The 14,034-nt window shown below is 33.3% G+C and overlaps 1 protein-coding gene across 1 annotated transcript; it reads left to right on the forward strand.

Annotated features, from left to right (window-relative positions):
• Positions 1 to 3,153: 3,153 nt before the first annotated feature.
• Positions 3,154 to 7,405, forward strand: LOC113773939 (disease resistance protein At4g27190-like). The gene is made up of 2 exons (XM_027318531.1): positions 3,154 to 5,808; positions 6,584 to 7,405. The coding sequence occupies exons 1-2, from the start codon at positions 3,154 to 3,156 to the stop codon at positions 7,403 to 7,405; spliced, it is 3,477 nt and encodes a 1,158-aa protein (XP_027174332.1).
• Positions 7,406 to 14,034: the final 6,629 nt, after the last annotated feature.

Consider the following 14,034-nt stretch of genomic DNA (forward strand, 5'->3'; position numbering starts at 1 on the left):
CTTTAAATATATATATATATATATACTTTACTCCCTTCATTGACTAAGTCAAATGTTAATGATGAATTCTCCATCCAAATTTTTAGGTTAAATTACATTTTACCCCCTTGTGGTTTAGCATTTTTTTACATAACCCCCTTATGGTTTCAAAAGTTTTACATAACTCCCTCATGGTTTTGATTACAGTGTCAAAGTGACGGAAATAGTCATTCGTAACAGAACTTCTAAAAATATCGAAATTACCCTTATAAATACATGACACATTAACCCGTATGATTTTTATATTTTACCATATAACCCCCTTATAGTTTAATATTTTACCATATAACCCCCTTATGATTTTTAAAATATACACATAACCCCCCTTGGTTAATAAATAATTTTCAACTTTACATGAGGGTATTTTTGACATTTTAGGTGATTCCGTTAAAAATGATCATTCCCGTCACTTTGACATTTTAATCCAAATCATAAGGGGGTTATGTATAAGTTTTGAAACCATAGGGGGGTTATGTAAAAAAACGCTAAATCACAGGAGGGTAAAGTGGAATTTGCCCAAATTTTTAACAAAATGACATTAATGCCCTTACATAATAGTTCTAAAATAATGCAATACTTTTAATCGGAATATGAAATATTTTATTAGAAAAAAAACAAAATCATATGATTTAAAAAATTTTTTAAAAAAGATGGTATAATACCAAAGATTTGGAAATTTGAATTGTGGATAAAAAGAAGTTTAAAAATTTCTAAAGCTTGCACAAGTTTTCTGTCGCTTATCTTTCTTTCTTTAAATTTTAAACGGATTAGTTTTGATAATTTTCATTTACTTTGCAGTTTTCACAAGATTTTCACGAGTCAATAGGATGCTATTTGATAATTTTATACTACATTCATACCTTGCTTTTATATTTTCTTTGCATCCTACATTTAAAAAAGTAAAAATTCTCTAAATATATTTTTCAATACATTTTTATTTTTAATCACGTTTTTATCTCATATAAAACACATTAAAAAGTTCTACGATAAAAAATATAAGCAATATTTTTCATTCCAAATGCACTAATTAATTTTATTTTATTTAAAAGAAGTGTTGCTATGGCATTGAAATAAACACATTGAGTTGCTTAAACTTTTTTTTGTGAATTATATAATTCATTTTAGCATTAAAAAATCAAATGCATAGTGTAATTTTGTTTAAATGCATTTAGCAAATATTAAAGAAATTGGTATTTATTATGTTACAATTATTATGTGTGTTTAAGAATTAGTCAGGGATGTTTTGGTCACAAAAAATATAATTTCATCTTAACCCGTCGAAAAGAAGGGGTAAAGAGTATATATTTGGAGTTTAGGGGGGACAAATTGTAACAAGGGCCAAAGTTCAAGGGGGCAAAGATTAATTAATCCCAAAATAATCCATTAGTAATAGGTACTGACACGATGTTCGAACATCTTGAGCCTTTTTATTTGCCCCTATTGTATATCATCTAGTTTTTGTATGGCAATCAAGTGAAAATTCAAAAAAAAATAAATAAATGTACAAGGGAGTAAAAAAAAGAGTATCTTGTGATCATTTAAATATTACATCTTACTAAATAATTTTTTTGATCATAATGTGTTGGAAAAAAGTGAAGTTTCAACTAAATGCCATTGAACAGAAGATTAGTTGTAGGTAGGATCATTTAAACAAGAATTGCATCTAAAAATCTAACATAGTTATACATGAGGAATCCACATGGACTTTGATGGTGTGAGCTTCTTTTTTCTTTTTTTCTTAATGTCATCATAAATAGAATTTTCATAGCTTATTAGCTATTCAAAACATTTCAATGCATTCAATCCAGCTAATACCATAGTAAACAATTTAACTCTTTCTAAGAAATTAAAGTTCTACAAAAATGGAAGGGATTCTTTTTTGTTTGAAAGTGCGTAGTAAGATTTAGACCAACAAGCTTTCTACTAGTAGTTTATAGATTTGGATACACATAGAAGATCTGTGATATACATTAGTGCAGAGCTTAGTCATAGTTTTATAAATTATTAGTCGAAAGCATCATCCGAACAATGCATAGATGTTGATTAGACCAAATAAATCATTATTAATTCTTTCTTGATGTAGTGTCTAATCTCCCATTAGAAATTCTAAATTCTGGTCCTATAATAGTTTTACATATAGTGTCTAATCTCCCATTAGAAATGCTAAATTCTACTGCTATAATAGTTTTACTTGCATTTTTCCTATAATGACATTTTTAGTGATTGCTCCATGACAGATAAAGGGTTTTCTTCTATCCTACAACTCCTAATTTCTTGACTTGCTTCACGCATAAGACTTAAAAATATTCAATTAATCTTGCTATTAAACACGCAGAAACCTAATTGAATATTTGGAGACTTTTAGTGGCTTGAGATAAAATTTATCTAAGACAATAGATATATGCACATTATTTTTATCAAATAGCCTTTACACTATTTTATTGATTGTTGGACATATGAGATTTTAGATTTTCATCAAACAGGTGAAAACATACACATATCTTTGCACCTTAATTACTTTATATAATGTATTTTCTAAATTCTTCAAAAAAATCACGAGTTTAAATAATGTTGCCAATATGAGAAATGTGTTGATGGGTAATTTGCCTGCTCTGACTTATAGTGGTCGCTGAAGTCAAAACTAACTATTCATAATTTTTCCTCCAAAAAGAGTATTTTCTAAATTAATATTGGATAAATCTAAACTAATATATGAGAACAACTGAAACATTACTAGCATCCTTTACGTTTCACCGAACATTTAATTAAACTTAGTCCAACGACCATTAATTAAACTTTGTCTCCTTCTGTTCATAGTCATCATAATCTTTACTCTTAAGGATTTATCATCATCATCACCATTATTATTATTTTGGTTAAGGAAGGCTCTACAGCTTACATGAGAGAAAGAGAGAGAGAGAGAAACAAAGATACGCTTTGATAGTCAAACTAGGAAATTCATGATCATCTGGCCACATCAACTGAATTAGGCTTTGGGGACATCATCACCTCATTTGCATATTCATAAAATATTTTCTTATCTGTTATAAAACCGAATTTTTCTAATTTCCGTAATAACATGGTTATAGACATTGGAACAGAAATATTGGAATAATGGCCATGCAAGATATTGGCGTTTCGATTGTGGGGAAAATCACGGAGAAGTTTATTGATCCAATTATGCGTCAATTTCAGTATTTATTTTGCTATAGAAGCAACGTTGAAACCCTGAGGAATGGCATCAAAAAACTCGAGCTAACGAAAACTGAGGTGCAACGATCGGTAGATGCAGCAAGAAACAATGGTGAAGAAATTAAACCAATTGTTACTGATTGGCTAAGGCAGGCTGATGGTCTAGAGAAAGAGGCAGATACTATTTTTGAGGGTATGGAGAATGTTAAGGTGAATTGCTTTAAAATTGTTAGGCTCCCGAATTTGAAGTCACGTTATTTGATAGGCCGCCATGCTGCCAAAAGAGGAAATGATGCTGAAAAACATCTCAGAGAGAGGCGGTTTGATGAAGTTGGATACCTTCCTCCACTGGGGAAAATGCCTTTTAGTGAATCAACCCCATCCTTTGAGGAAAGTCTAATTACAAGGATGTCAATGAAAAGGGAAGTGATTGAAGCTCTAAAGCAGGATAAAAGAAGTCTACTCGCAATTTGTGGTATGGCCGGCGTAGGCAAGACTTTTTTGTTGGAGCAAATTGCCGACCAGGTTAAGTCTGAGAAACTGTTTGATGGCGTAGCCTTTGCAACTATTTCTCAAAATCCAGACATGAGAAATATCCAAAATCAACTTGCTGAGCAGTTAAGGATGAAATTAAAATCTGAGCACAGTGGTCGTGCAAGAGCTGAACAGATTTATACTAGACTAATCAATAGTGACAAGAGAAATCTTGTTATGCTGGATGACATTTGGGAAGAAGTGGATCTTAGGAGTCTAGGAATTCCCATTAGATCAGGTAAGTGCAAGAGCTTAACAGTTGTATTGACATCTCGGTTCTCTCATGTGTGTAGGAACATGGAAGCAGAAATTTTTGAGGTGAATGCCTTGCCTAAGGAAGAAGCATGGCATCTTTTTAAAGAGGTTGCGGGAATTTCCGATGATTCAGCTTTGAGTGACGTTGCAAAACAAGTTGCAGAAGAATGCAAAGGATTACCTCTAGCAATCGTTGTTGTTGCCAGGGCATTTAGGACTAATTATACAACACCAGAATCCTGGAAACTCGCCCTTGGACAGCTAAAGAAGTACACAATGAGAGACCTAGAAAGAGTTCAAGATTTGGTGTTTTCCAGAATCGAATGGAGCTATGATCATTTGAAAAGTGTTGAAGCCAAGTCACTACTACTGTTTTGCAGCTTGTTTCCAGAGGATTATAGCATTCCAGTCGAATGTTTGGTTAGGTATGGGAAAGGGTTGAAAATGTTCCAAGATAGAGAGACTTTGGGAGATATGAGATACAGAGTAGACCAGAGTATCAGTGACCTTAAAAGTTGCTATTTGTTGCTAACCGATGGTGGAAAAGAAGACCATGTAAAATTGCATGATGTCGTGCGAGATGTTTGCTTGAAAATTGCATCAGAAGGCGAGCATGTATTTTTGGTAAGGAATGTTGGAGGAAAAGAAGGGCACCCGCAACCTGATTCATTTGGTCGTTATACAGCTGTTTCGCTGACATGGAAGGGCAATTCTAATGGACCATTTCCATTGGGAGAGGAATGTCCAAAGCTTAGGCTGCTGCGTTTGGTCTTCCAGTCAGGCAAAATGATCAGCCTATCACCAGATTCTTTTGCAGGGATGGAAGATCTCAGGGTCATGGAGTTTAACAAATTACAAATTGAATTTTCACCATCAGATCCTGGCCAAATGTTGATGAGCCTTCGGACATTGTGCCTGGATTATTGTGAGTTAGGGATTGGAACGTCGTCGATGATTGGATACATGACGCAATTGGAGATTTTGAGCTTCTTTGAGTCCAGACTTCGGGATAATCAGTTTCCAACCGAAATTGCTCAGCTGAGTAATTTAAAGGTGTTGGATTTGAGGGTTGAAAGTAGCCGCCACCCGTTGTCTCTTGGTATCTTGTCAAGCTTGAAAAAGCTAGAAGAATTGTATATGGGATTTCATCGTCCATTGCGGCTAGGGAGAAATGCAGAAGAAGAAAGAGGATGCATTAAAGAGATCACATCACTGGCTTGCCTTGAATGTCTCCAAATTAATTTACATGGCATTGACGACCTGCTTCTATTATTACGCGAATTCCCTGTTGAGAGGTTGTCAAGATTTAACATTAGTTGCAAACAAACTCAGACAAAAAACGGTGGAGACTATCAATTTCGGAGGAATTTCAAACTTTATTTGCCTGACGAGAAAGATTCCGAACTAGCATTGTGTCCTGCAGTTACTAGCATAATCAGGAGAACTGAGAATCTCATTTTGGACCTTGGGTTCTTGTTTCGCTCGGGGAATTTTGTGAATGACTTAGATGAAAGTGGATTTGTCAATTTGAAAAGGCTCAGATTGAAGTCGGGTTCATGGGAATGCCTTATTGATTCCACCACCAACCTAGCTCCTCGACATGTTTTTGAAAATCTGGTGTTCATGGAATTAACATCTGGCAAATTGGAAGAAATATGTTATGGAAATCTTCCACCTCGTTGCTTCAGCCAACTTCAAGAGATGAAACTCCTGAGAATGAATTTTATTGAGTACTTGTGGAAGGGGCCAATTGAACCTCCGTCACTTTGCAATCTCAGAGGTATTGAGGTATCTAACTGTCAGCGAATCACAACTCTCTTCTCACAATCAGTGTTGAAATGTCTAGTGAAACTCCAAAAGATAGTCGTATATAGTTGTGAAAATTTGGAAAGCATTGTTATGAGGGAAGAAAATATGAAGGATCAAGTGCTTGAGTTACCCCAACTCAAAGTAGTAACACTTAAATATACGGGCTTAGAGGGCTTTGGCTGCGAAGGCGATACATATTCCAGAGCTTTTCTCAACCAGGTCTCTCTCTCTCTCTCTGTATTTCTATATGATATACTTCATGTCAAAGAAATAGTTGACCATGAATTTAGGTGATTGCCAAAAACTCATGACTCAAGCATTTTGCTCCAAAAGTGTTAATTAAACATATATAGAAAATTTTTTTAGTAGTCATATTGATCTACTCCTTCAATATATGATCAGTATAAAAAAAAATGTTGTTTTGTGTAGAATTTTTTAGCACCCGTAGAGACCGAATGATAAATTAATGAATAAATTGTTGACGACAATATTATTTTGATAGCAAGGACTAATGCCATTGGTAGAGTTACGTTTCCTACTTGATGTCATTGGCAAGGCTAGTTTCCGTCCCTGGATGTACTAGAACTGTTCTATTATGTAACAATTAATATCGTGAATACATTTGATCGATATTTGCAATTTCTAGACATGCATTTCAAACTTTAAGACGAAGTTAGATTGAAGAGAAATTAAACAAGCTTGCAAATGCCACACTCCAGTTGCATTTGTAATCAATTTACGTTTTAATTTTCAGGTCTCACTCCCTCGGTTGGAAATGCTAGACCTTACAAGTCCTGGTTATCGCCCAGAACAATTTGTAGGAGGTGAAATGCTTAGAGGGTCTCTTGAGAACTTAAGATCTTTGGTGCTTTCAAGGTGCTATGTTATCAGATGCATTGCGAAAGCTGATGGTGTGGCATTGTTAGAGAATCTGCAGAGCTTTTCTATGGGTGATTGTCCTTCGATGGAATTACTTTTCGACCTTGAGGGTCTAAAAGTTCCCATTCCATCAAAAAAGGAGCTTGAAATTCTTCCCAATCTAAAGTCACTGGAATTGAGAGGGTTAACAAGATTAGCCCACATTTGGAGGAATTATCCAAAAGGGATTCGAGTATTCCAAAACTTGAGAATATTACAAGTAGAGGGGTGCAGTTTACCATGTTTGTTTTATCCACCTTGCGTGGCTGATATGCTTGTAAGTCTTGAAGAATTGAAAGTTGGTCTTTGCCCGGCAATGTATGCAGTTATAGCGGGGGAAAATGAAGAGACCAGTCAAGAAGATCATGATGGTGGGGAAAAAAGAGAAATTTCATTGGGAAGAACCAACAAGGAGTTTTTGTTCCCAAAACTAAGCTCCTTAAGCTTTGTAAACCTCCAAAATCTTCAAAGCTTCAGTGGTGGTCACCACGAGGGTTGTGACTTCAAATTTCCTTCACTGACCCAATTGGAAATAATGCGTTGCCCGGAGTTGAAGAATTTGTGTCCCGGAAAATTGGATGCACCATTACTTAAGAAAGTCAAAGTGGAAGAGAATGATGCCAATATTCCTCTGGATTTAAAGGTAGACATATCCTAATACAATATTTAAATTACCCTTCAAATTTTGTCTCTGTACTTCACTATAGTTATGGTTGAGAACTTGCATTTATTTAATTATTTGTGAGTGAGTATTTTCACAGGATAGAGAGATCATCTTTTTTACCTACTCAGAGATAAGGGGGAATAAGCACCTGTTTTGATCCTTTGGCTGTTCACGGCCTAGCCGTACCGGTCGTCCTTTTTCTAGTATCAATCTCAGTAATGCAATTCATCCAATGATAGACCTACAATCGAACCATGGAGGTATGATACAATCAAACCCTAAGGAACAAAACGCTGAATTGAGTCATACTTGTCTATGCTCCATAAATGGAGTTGTTCCTGTGGATGTTAAGGTACACAGTTTTCATATGCTTGCAAAATCAACTCTCTCTTCTTTTCCTTACTTTAAATTTTATCTCTATCATTTTTTTGGGGGTAGGGATGGAGTATAGAGGTTTAATTCTCAATGCGCATGCTTTTATCTATATGAGCGGATCAGTGAATAGTGTTACATGACAAAGAACATTAGCCTATGTAATCCAATTTTTCTTATCTTTTGAAATTTATAATTAAGATCACCTTTCCACGTAAAAGTAGTCTTTCCCTTTATATATGATAGCACCAATGACAGAAGGAGATAATGTGATCCTTCTTCTTCAATTCATCTGCCGAAAGAGCATTCGCTTCCTATTCCTTATTTAATTAGATGAAATGTCACTTCTAAGCCTTATGCACGCTTACATGTAGAGGTATGATTTGATTTGTCCAAATGCTTAGTTAAGGCATAAACATATTTTGACCTCAGATAAGCACTTAATTGTATTACATATTTTCATTGAACCATATATAGATTGGTTCGGATTTGTGCTAGGTTACATACAAATAAATGATATCTAGCTGGCGTTCTGGAATTTGTATTGTTTGTGATCTTATCAACTTCTTTGATTTAAATTTTAGTATATTGGAGTAAAACTATTGCTTTTGAATCCTACTCTTCTTTTGGTCTTGGTTGTATTTTTAGTGTGAGATCCCGATTCGTCCTTAATTTTGAATAAGGAATATTAGTGCTAAATTTTGCTATAAAATTTGATTTTAAGGATGATGGTAATTCTTTACATGTGATTTTGCTTTTTAGAATCGAAAAACCTTAATTTGGAATTTTATTAAAACCCTAATGGATTTACACCTTTGATATTTTTACACAAAACCCTAGTTTACGTATTAATCATAAGTTTATGTGGTAGTAAATATTATGCATGCTAATGTATGTTTTCGTATGAGTAGATACCGGATTCGATTTCTTTTATAAAGGTTAAGTAGGATTAGAAAGCTAAAAAGTCTTACACTAGTAAATTCCCTAGTGTTTTGCTAATTGAACAACCTTAAGTTGGGTATAAAACCCTTAATCTAGCTAATGTAAAAAGATTTTGGTTTAGTTGCTTTTATGTGGAATAAGGAATAATTAAGGATGGGTGATTAAGATAATAAGGTGATTAGTGAAATGATTAAGTGTGACAAAGTATTTTGGATTAGAATAAGTTGTATCCTATGGAGTTAAGTGCAAGAGTTCCAAACATTTGTGGGCAAGAGTGTGAGAAAACAAAAAGGAAGTTGCAAGGACTAGGAAGTGAATAATCATCTTTTATGTGAATGGTTGGTGGAAAATATCTACTAATGGTCTTGACTAAGTATTAATTCTAGAACATCCAAAAGAACACAAGACATAAACCAAATCAAAAACTAAAGAAAGAGAGAGAGGGAAGGCCGAGAGAGTGAGAGAGCAAGAGAGGGGGAAGATTTCTTCCACAATTTTTCAAGTTTCACCATTAATCTTGAGCTTGGAGCCTAGAACAACAACTTTGGAACTTGATTGGGGTGGTTTGATCATCCACAAAGTTTATTTGAAAGGCGGTGACGGGCTAGACGGAGCCGGTGGGGCCCACTAGCTGACGACTTGAATTCATTTCCGTACTTTCTCTTGTTATACTTGCTCTTTAGGTGAGTAATCAGGGTTTCTGTGTAACTCAATACTAATATGAGTTTACTATGAAAAATGGGCACTTAGGCGAGAGTGTACTTTATCGCATTCGATCTAAACCCTATTAGTTGCTATTGATACCTGTGAAATATGATTTTGTGATTTGTTATGGAGCATTTATTGCTTGTGAAACATTTACGGAGCATTTATTGCTTGTGAAACATTTACGGAGCATTTATTGCTTGTGACGCAATTTGGGAGCATTTATTGCTTGAACTACGATTTTAGAGCATTTATTGCTTGATAATATTTTAGAGCATTTATTGCTCATGACTTGAGCTGAGGCTCATAGTCTCTCTATGTGAGATCCTTTAAGAGAAGCGAGCTGTGTGGCTCAGGATCTCAAGGGTCAATTAGTGATCAAGCTCGACAAATGAGTTGGCTTGAGAGCCACCCGTATCCTTACCATGTGGTGTTACTTTTCTGCTTTTGCTTTGCTCTCACTGTGCAAATGTTGACATGTAAAAATTACATTTTTACCCCTGGTTAGTGACTAAGCTTATAGTTTACCCCCTTTTCTTTTGTTTTCCTTAGCAGGGGCCGACGTGGGAAATTTTGGCACCATCACTAGTATAGTTGGGTTTTGTTTGTAATAACCGAATAGTTAATATGTTTTTCCCTATTATAGTGCTCCATGTAAGAACCCTTCTTAGGGTCTACTCTTTGGTTTTGGTTATAATCATAAGGATGTAATGGTATGGGTAGTTACTTTTGGGGATGTAAATAGAACTTTTTTGCCGATGTATATAATGTGAATAGTACTCTTTTGGTACTTTTAGCTTTTATTTGCTTTTGACTTCGAGTTCTGGTGCGAGTTGGGCAAGCGACCCGCTAAACCCTCTGGTTCGCCTTAGGGGGAGGTGGGGTCGTCACATTTAGCACTCTACATATTTCTTTTGAAATTTTCTTTGTTTTTATTTGTTTGAAAAGAAGTCCTAATAAGTGTGCATTTTGAGTGATTTAAGTGTATTTTATTATTTAATTTTGATGTGTGTTACTTATTTTCATAGCTAATCAGCTAGGATTCAAGTGAAGTTGACATTTTGTGGTCTAAGTGTAACAAATTGCATTTCTATGGATTAAAGTGGTGAAAATTTCATATTTTTATAGGTTTCAATGATTCAATCATCAAATGGAGTGAATTGAAAAGATATTTGGATGATTGTTGATGATTTGAAGTGATTTAGAGAGAATATGAAGTGCAAAATATTCAAAAAATGAAATGCAATCAAGTATAAAAGAAGAGAAGCTTGATAACTTTGACACCTATTGGTATTCGCCTATATCTTGAACTATAAGCATCAGACTGAGGTGATTCTTAAGTCATTTTCAATCTAACAGATAGCTCTACATTTCTTATGAAAACATCGAAATTTAGTTCATGAGTTTTCCTAGTCAAAAAGTCAAAATACAGTCGGCCATTTTTGTTATCAAAAGCTGAAACAGGGGATTGACTGGTCAAGAGTATTTCGATCATTTTTTAGTTTACAGAGCTCCAAATTAGATGATTCTTAAAGAATTGAAAATATAACTCAAAGGGTTACAACTTTTATGTTTTGCAAAAAAGGTAGTTCAGCCTCCATCATCAAGAAAATATCAGTTGAAATTGGTGCAAAAACAGAGTAAAGTTGAAGACTAACCAGAAAAGAGCAAACCTGCAGGGGAGGTAAAACGCACCCACAATGCGCAACCTCATGGGTGCATATTTTTCAATCGATTCTGCAACTTGAACAACAACTTTCTCAGTTTTCACACAGCTTTTTCAGCTCATTTACAAATCAATTTTGGCTGGTTTCTACAGAAGTAAAATTGGAAACTTGAAGAAGTAACTTTTGATGACTACTAGAGCCAACTAGAACCAACTTTAACATAATTGATTGGAGCTTGATTCATCTATAAATAGAGGCCTTGGAGAACATTTCATATAACTTTGGAAGGCTAGAAACACTGCAGAAAATGTAGTCTTTACTAGTTTCTCTTAGTTCATTAGTATAGTATAGTTAGTGTAGTTTATCGTTCTTGTACTTGTAACTAGATTTGGATAAAGAATTAAGGAACAAGATGGAGAGTTTGAAATTCATGTTGTGATGAGGGTGACTTCTCTTCTATCACTTTCTCTTTTGTATTTGAGTTCATATTTAGCTAAAATACAAGTATGGTCTTTTCTTTCATTCTCTTCATGTTTTGCTAAAATTTATGCTTAGAGTTATAGATGAATTTTCTATATCTTGTAAGTGATATTTACTTGGTCAATTGATGATATTATTTTGAGTAAGTTATTTAACACTTTTGCTTATCTAATCATGATTAACTGGCTATTAATTGCGATAATTTTAAAATGTTAAGTTTACAATAAGATTGGAATTTAATACTAGTTTAAGAAATTGCTAAATCTAGAGAGTACACTCATGAGAGTAAAGATACACCTTTGCAGCTTTAGTAACTTGTTTTATGTAATTTCATAGAAAAAATGAGTTTGTAGTTAATTTCATAATCACGAGAGTAGGTATGGTTTAGTTACAAGTATAGTTGATTAATTATGAGAGTATGTTTCACATATATTAAAAAATTATGCCATAATTAGCCAAGATAATAATATTCAATTAACCGATAATTTCACTTGCAAGAGTAATAAGGAATTTCGTAGTTCTAGGAGTTTTCTATTGTTATTTTTATTACTTTTATTTCATGCTCTTAGTGTAGATTTCATCTCTTGCAGTTGTGGTAGTCTAAATAATAAAGGAGTTTGAAAACCATCGGTAATTGACAATCTTTCCTGTGAGATCGACATTTAGTATCCTGTACTCGATAAACGATCCGTATACTTGTAGAAAATAGGGTATTTAGATTTTATTAAAATTTGGTGCATGATAGAACTTCGTCAAGTCCCACTATGGATATTCATTTATTTACTTTACGATCTTTATAACTAAGCTTTCAAAAGCTTTCAACCTCTTCAAATCTCTAAAATTGAAATTTTAATGTAGGAATTGGAAAAAAAAATTGAATTGAAAATGCAAGAGTAAACTAGAGCTACAAGTGAGTTGTAAATTGATTTTGGAATTCCAATGTCTAACCATGTACATATATTTTGGACATCATAAGTCATGTCAAAGTTGTAATATTCATGCCTTATTTTTTTTAATGTTGTAGGAATGAGCAAATTAAGCAAGTAATATGGTCCGCTTACTATAGTCTTGATTTGATGGATTGGGATGCTGGACATGGATGGAAATCTTAGCAGTGGTAAAATATGTCTTGAATTTATATAAGCATATTTTGCTTATTTTGTTTTTTATTTTTAAATTATAAAAGTATTTTATGTGTTGTATTATGCCGTTAGGATTGGACTTAGTAATTGTAATACGCAATCATGTGAAATGCCTTTCACAATGTACTTTATCTGCAGTCACAATATATATTTTCTACAATAAATTATGCCTTTGTATATTTGGGTGCCAAAAAAATATCCTTGATAAAAGTCTTTTATCAAAGCCCTTACAAAGGAGTGATATTCAAGAACTATAAGGCATTTACACATTCAATTTTAACTCTTTTGACAACTTTTTTCTTGTTTAATAAAGTTTGCATTTTTTATACATACTTTGTTCAGTGTGAATTTAATTGTTATAGTAATAAATTTAATAACTTTGCTAGATATTGAATATGGATTGCTACGTCTTCTGTATTTCATTTAGAACAATTTTGTAGTCCTAGATTTAGAATCATTGGAAAAGTTTAATAACTATATCAAACAGTACTTGTTAATTTTTTGGGTATACATTGCAATATTTGATGAATATTACCATATTTCAATAAATTTATGTACAAAAGTTTTAAAAATTAGTATGGTAGTTGAATATTTAGAAAGCAATACTTTTATGGAATAAATATGAGTAAATATGTTACAATACTTGCAATCTGACCCGTGCTATACAAACATTTATATTTTAAATTAGAACAATAGAGGAAAAAAAGAGAAGAGTATCATTTTAGTGTTAACTTATGTGAAAATGCATTGTTTTAATAAAAACAAAGTAAAAAATTTGAAAAGAGAAAGCTAAAGAGCAAGTAAAATTTAGTGTCAATTTCTAACCTAATGTGGTATTTAAATAAAATCAAAGGAAAAATATAGTCTAAAAATCATGCATAAATAAATATTAAAGAGTAGAAGAACATTATTGTAGAAATACAAATTTATTTTCTAATTAGTGCTAGGTTAACATATTAAGATCAAGCGAAAAGCATAAGACTTTAAATTTGTAAAAGTGTAAAACAAGACTAAAACAACTGTAGAGAAGATCTTGTCTATAGGCTAAAATTAAGGTCTAAGGAATTAGAAGTCCTAGTGTCAAATCCCCCTCCCTTGTCTCCTTTTTCAAATCCTGTTACTCTCTTGCTAAAAAAAATTAAGAGAAATAGTTACAAATAAAATAAATGCCTAGAAGTAAAAACCCAAACAATTTATTACTTAATATTTAACATTGAAAAAGAACAAGTATAGTCCTTAACTTGGCCTACCCCTTGATTCCAAACCACCAAAGAGTTTAGCCAAACCAAAAAATGAAAATAAGAAAATCAAGGAG

The sequence above is a fragment of the Coffea eugenioides genome, chromosome 6, assembly GCF_003713205.1.
Source record: "Coffea eugenioides isolate CCC68of chromosome 6, Ceug_1.0, whole genome shotgun sequence".
Classification (NCBI taxonomy): domain Eukaryota; kingdom Viridiplantae; phylum Streptophyta; class Magnoliopsida; order Gentianales; family Rubiaceae; genus Coffea; species Coffea eugenioides.

What these genes read in the sequence shown, in the direction of transcription:
- LOC113773939 (XM_027318531.1), top strand. Translation starts at nt 3,154, where the DNA reads ATGGCCATGCAAGATATTGGCGTTTCGATTGTGGGGAAAATCACGGAG. An exon ending in GCAATCTCAGAGGTATTGAG is followed by an intron (nt 5,809 to 6,583) that starts GTATCTAACTGT and finishes TTTAATTTTCAG; the next exon opens with GTCTCACTCCCTCGGTTGGA.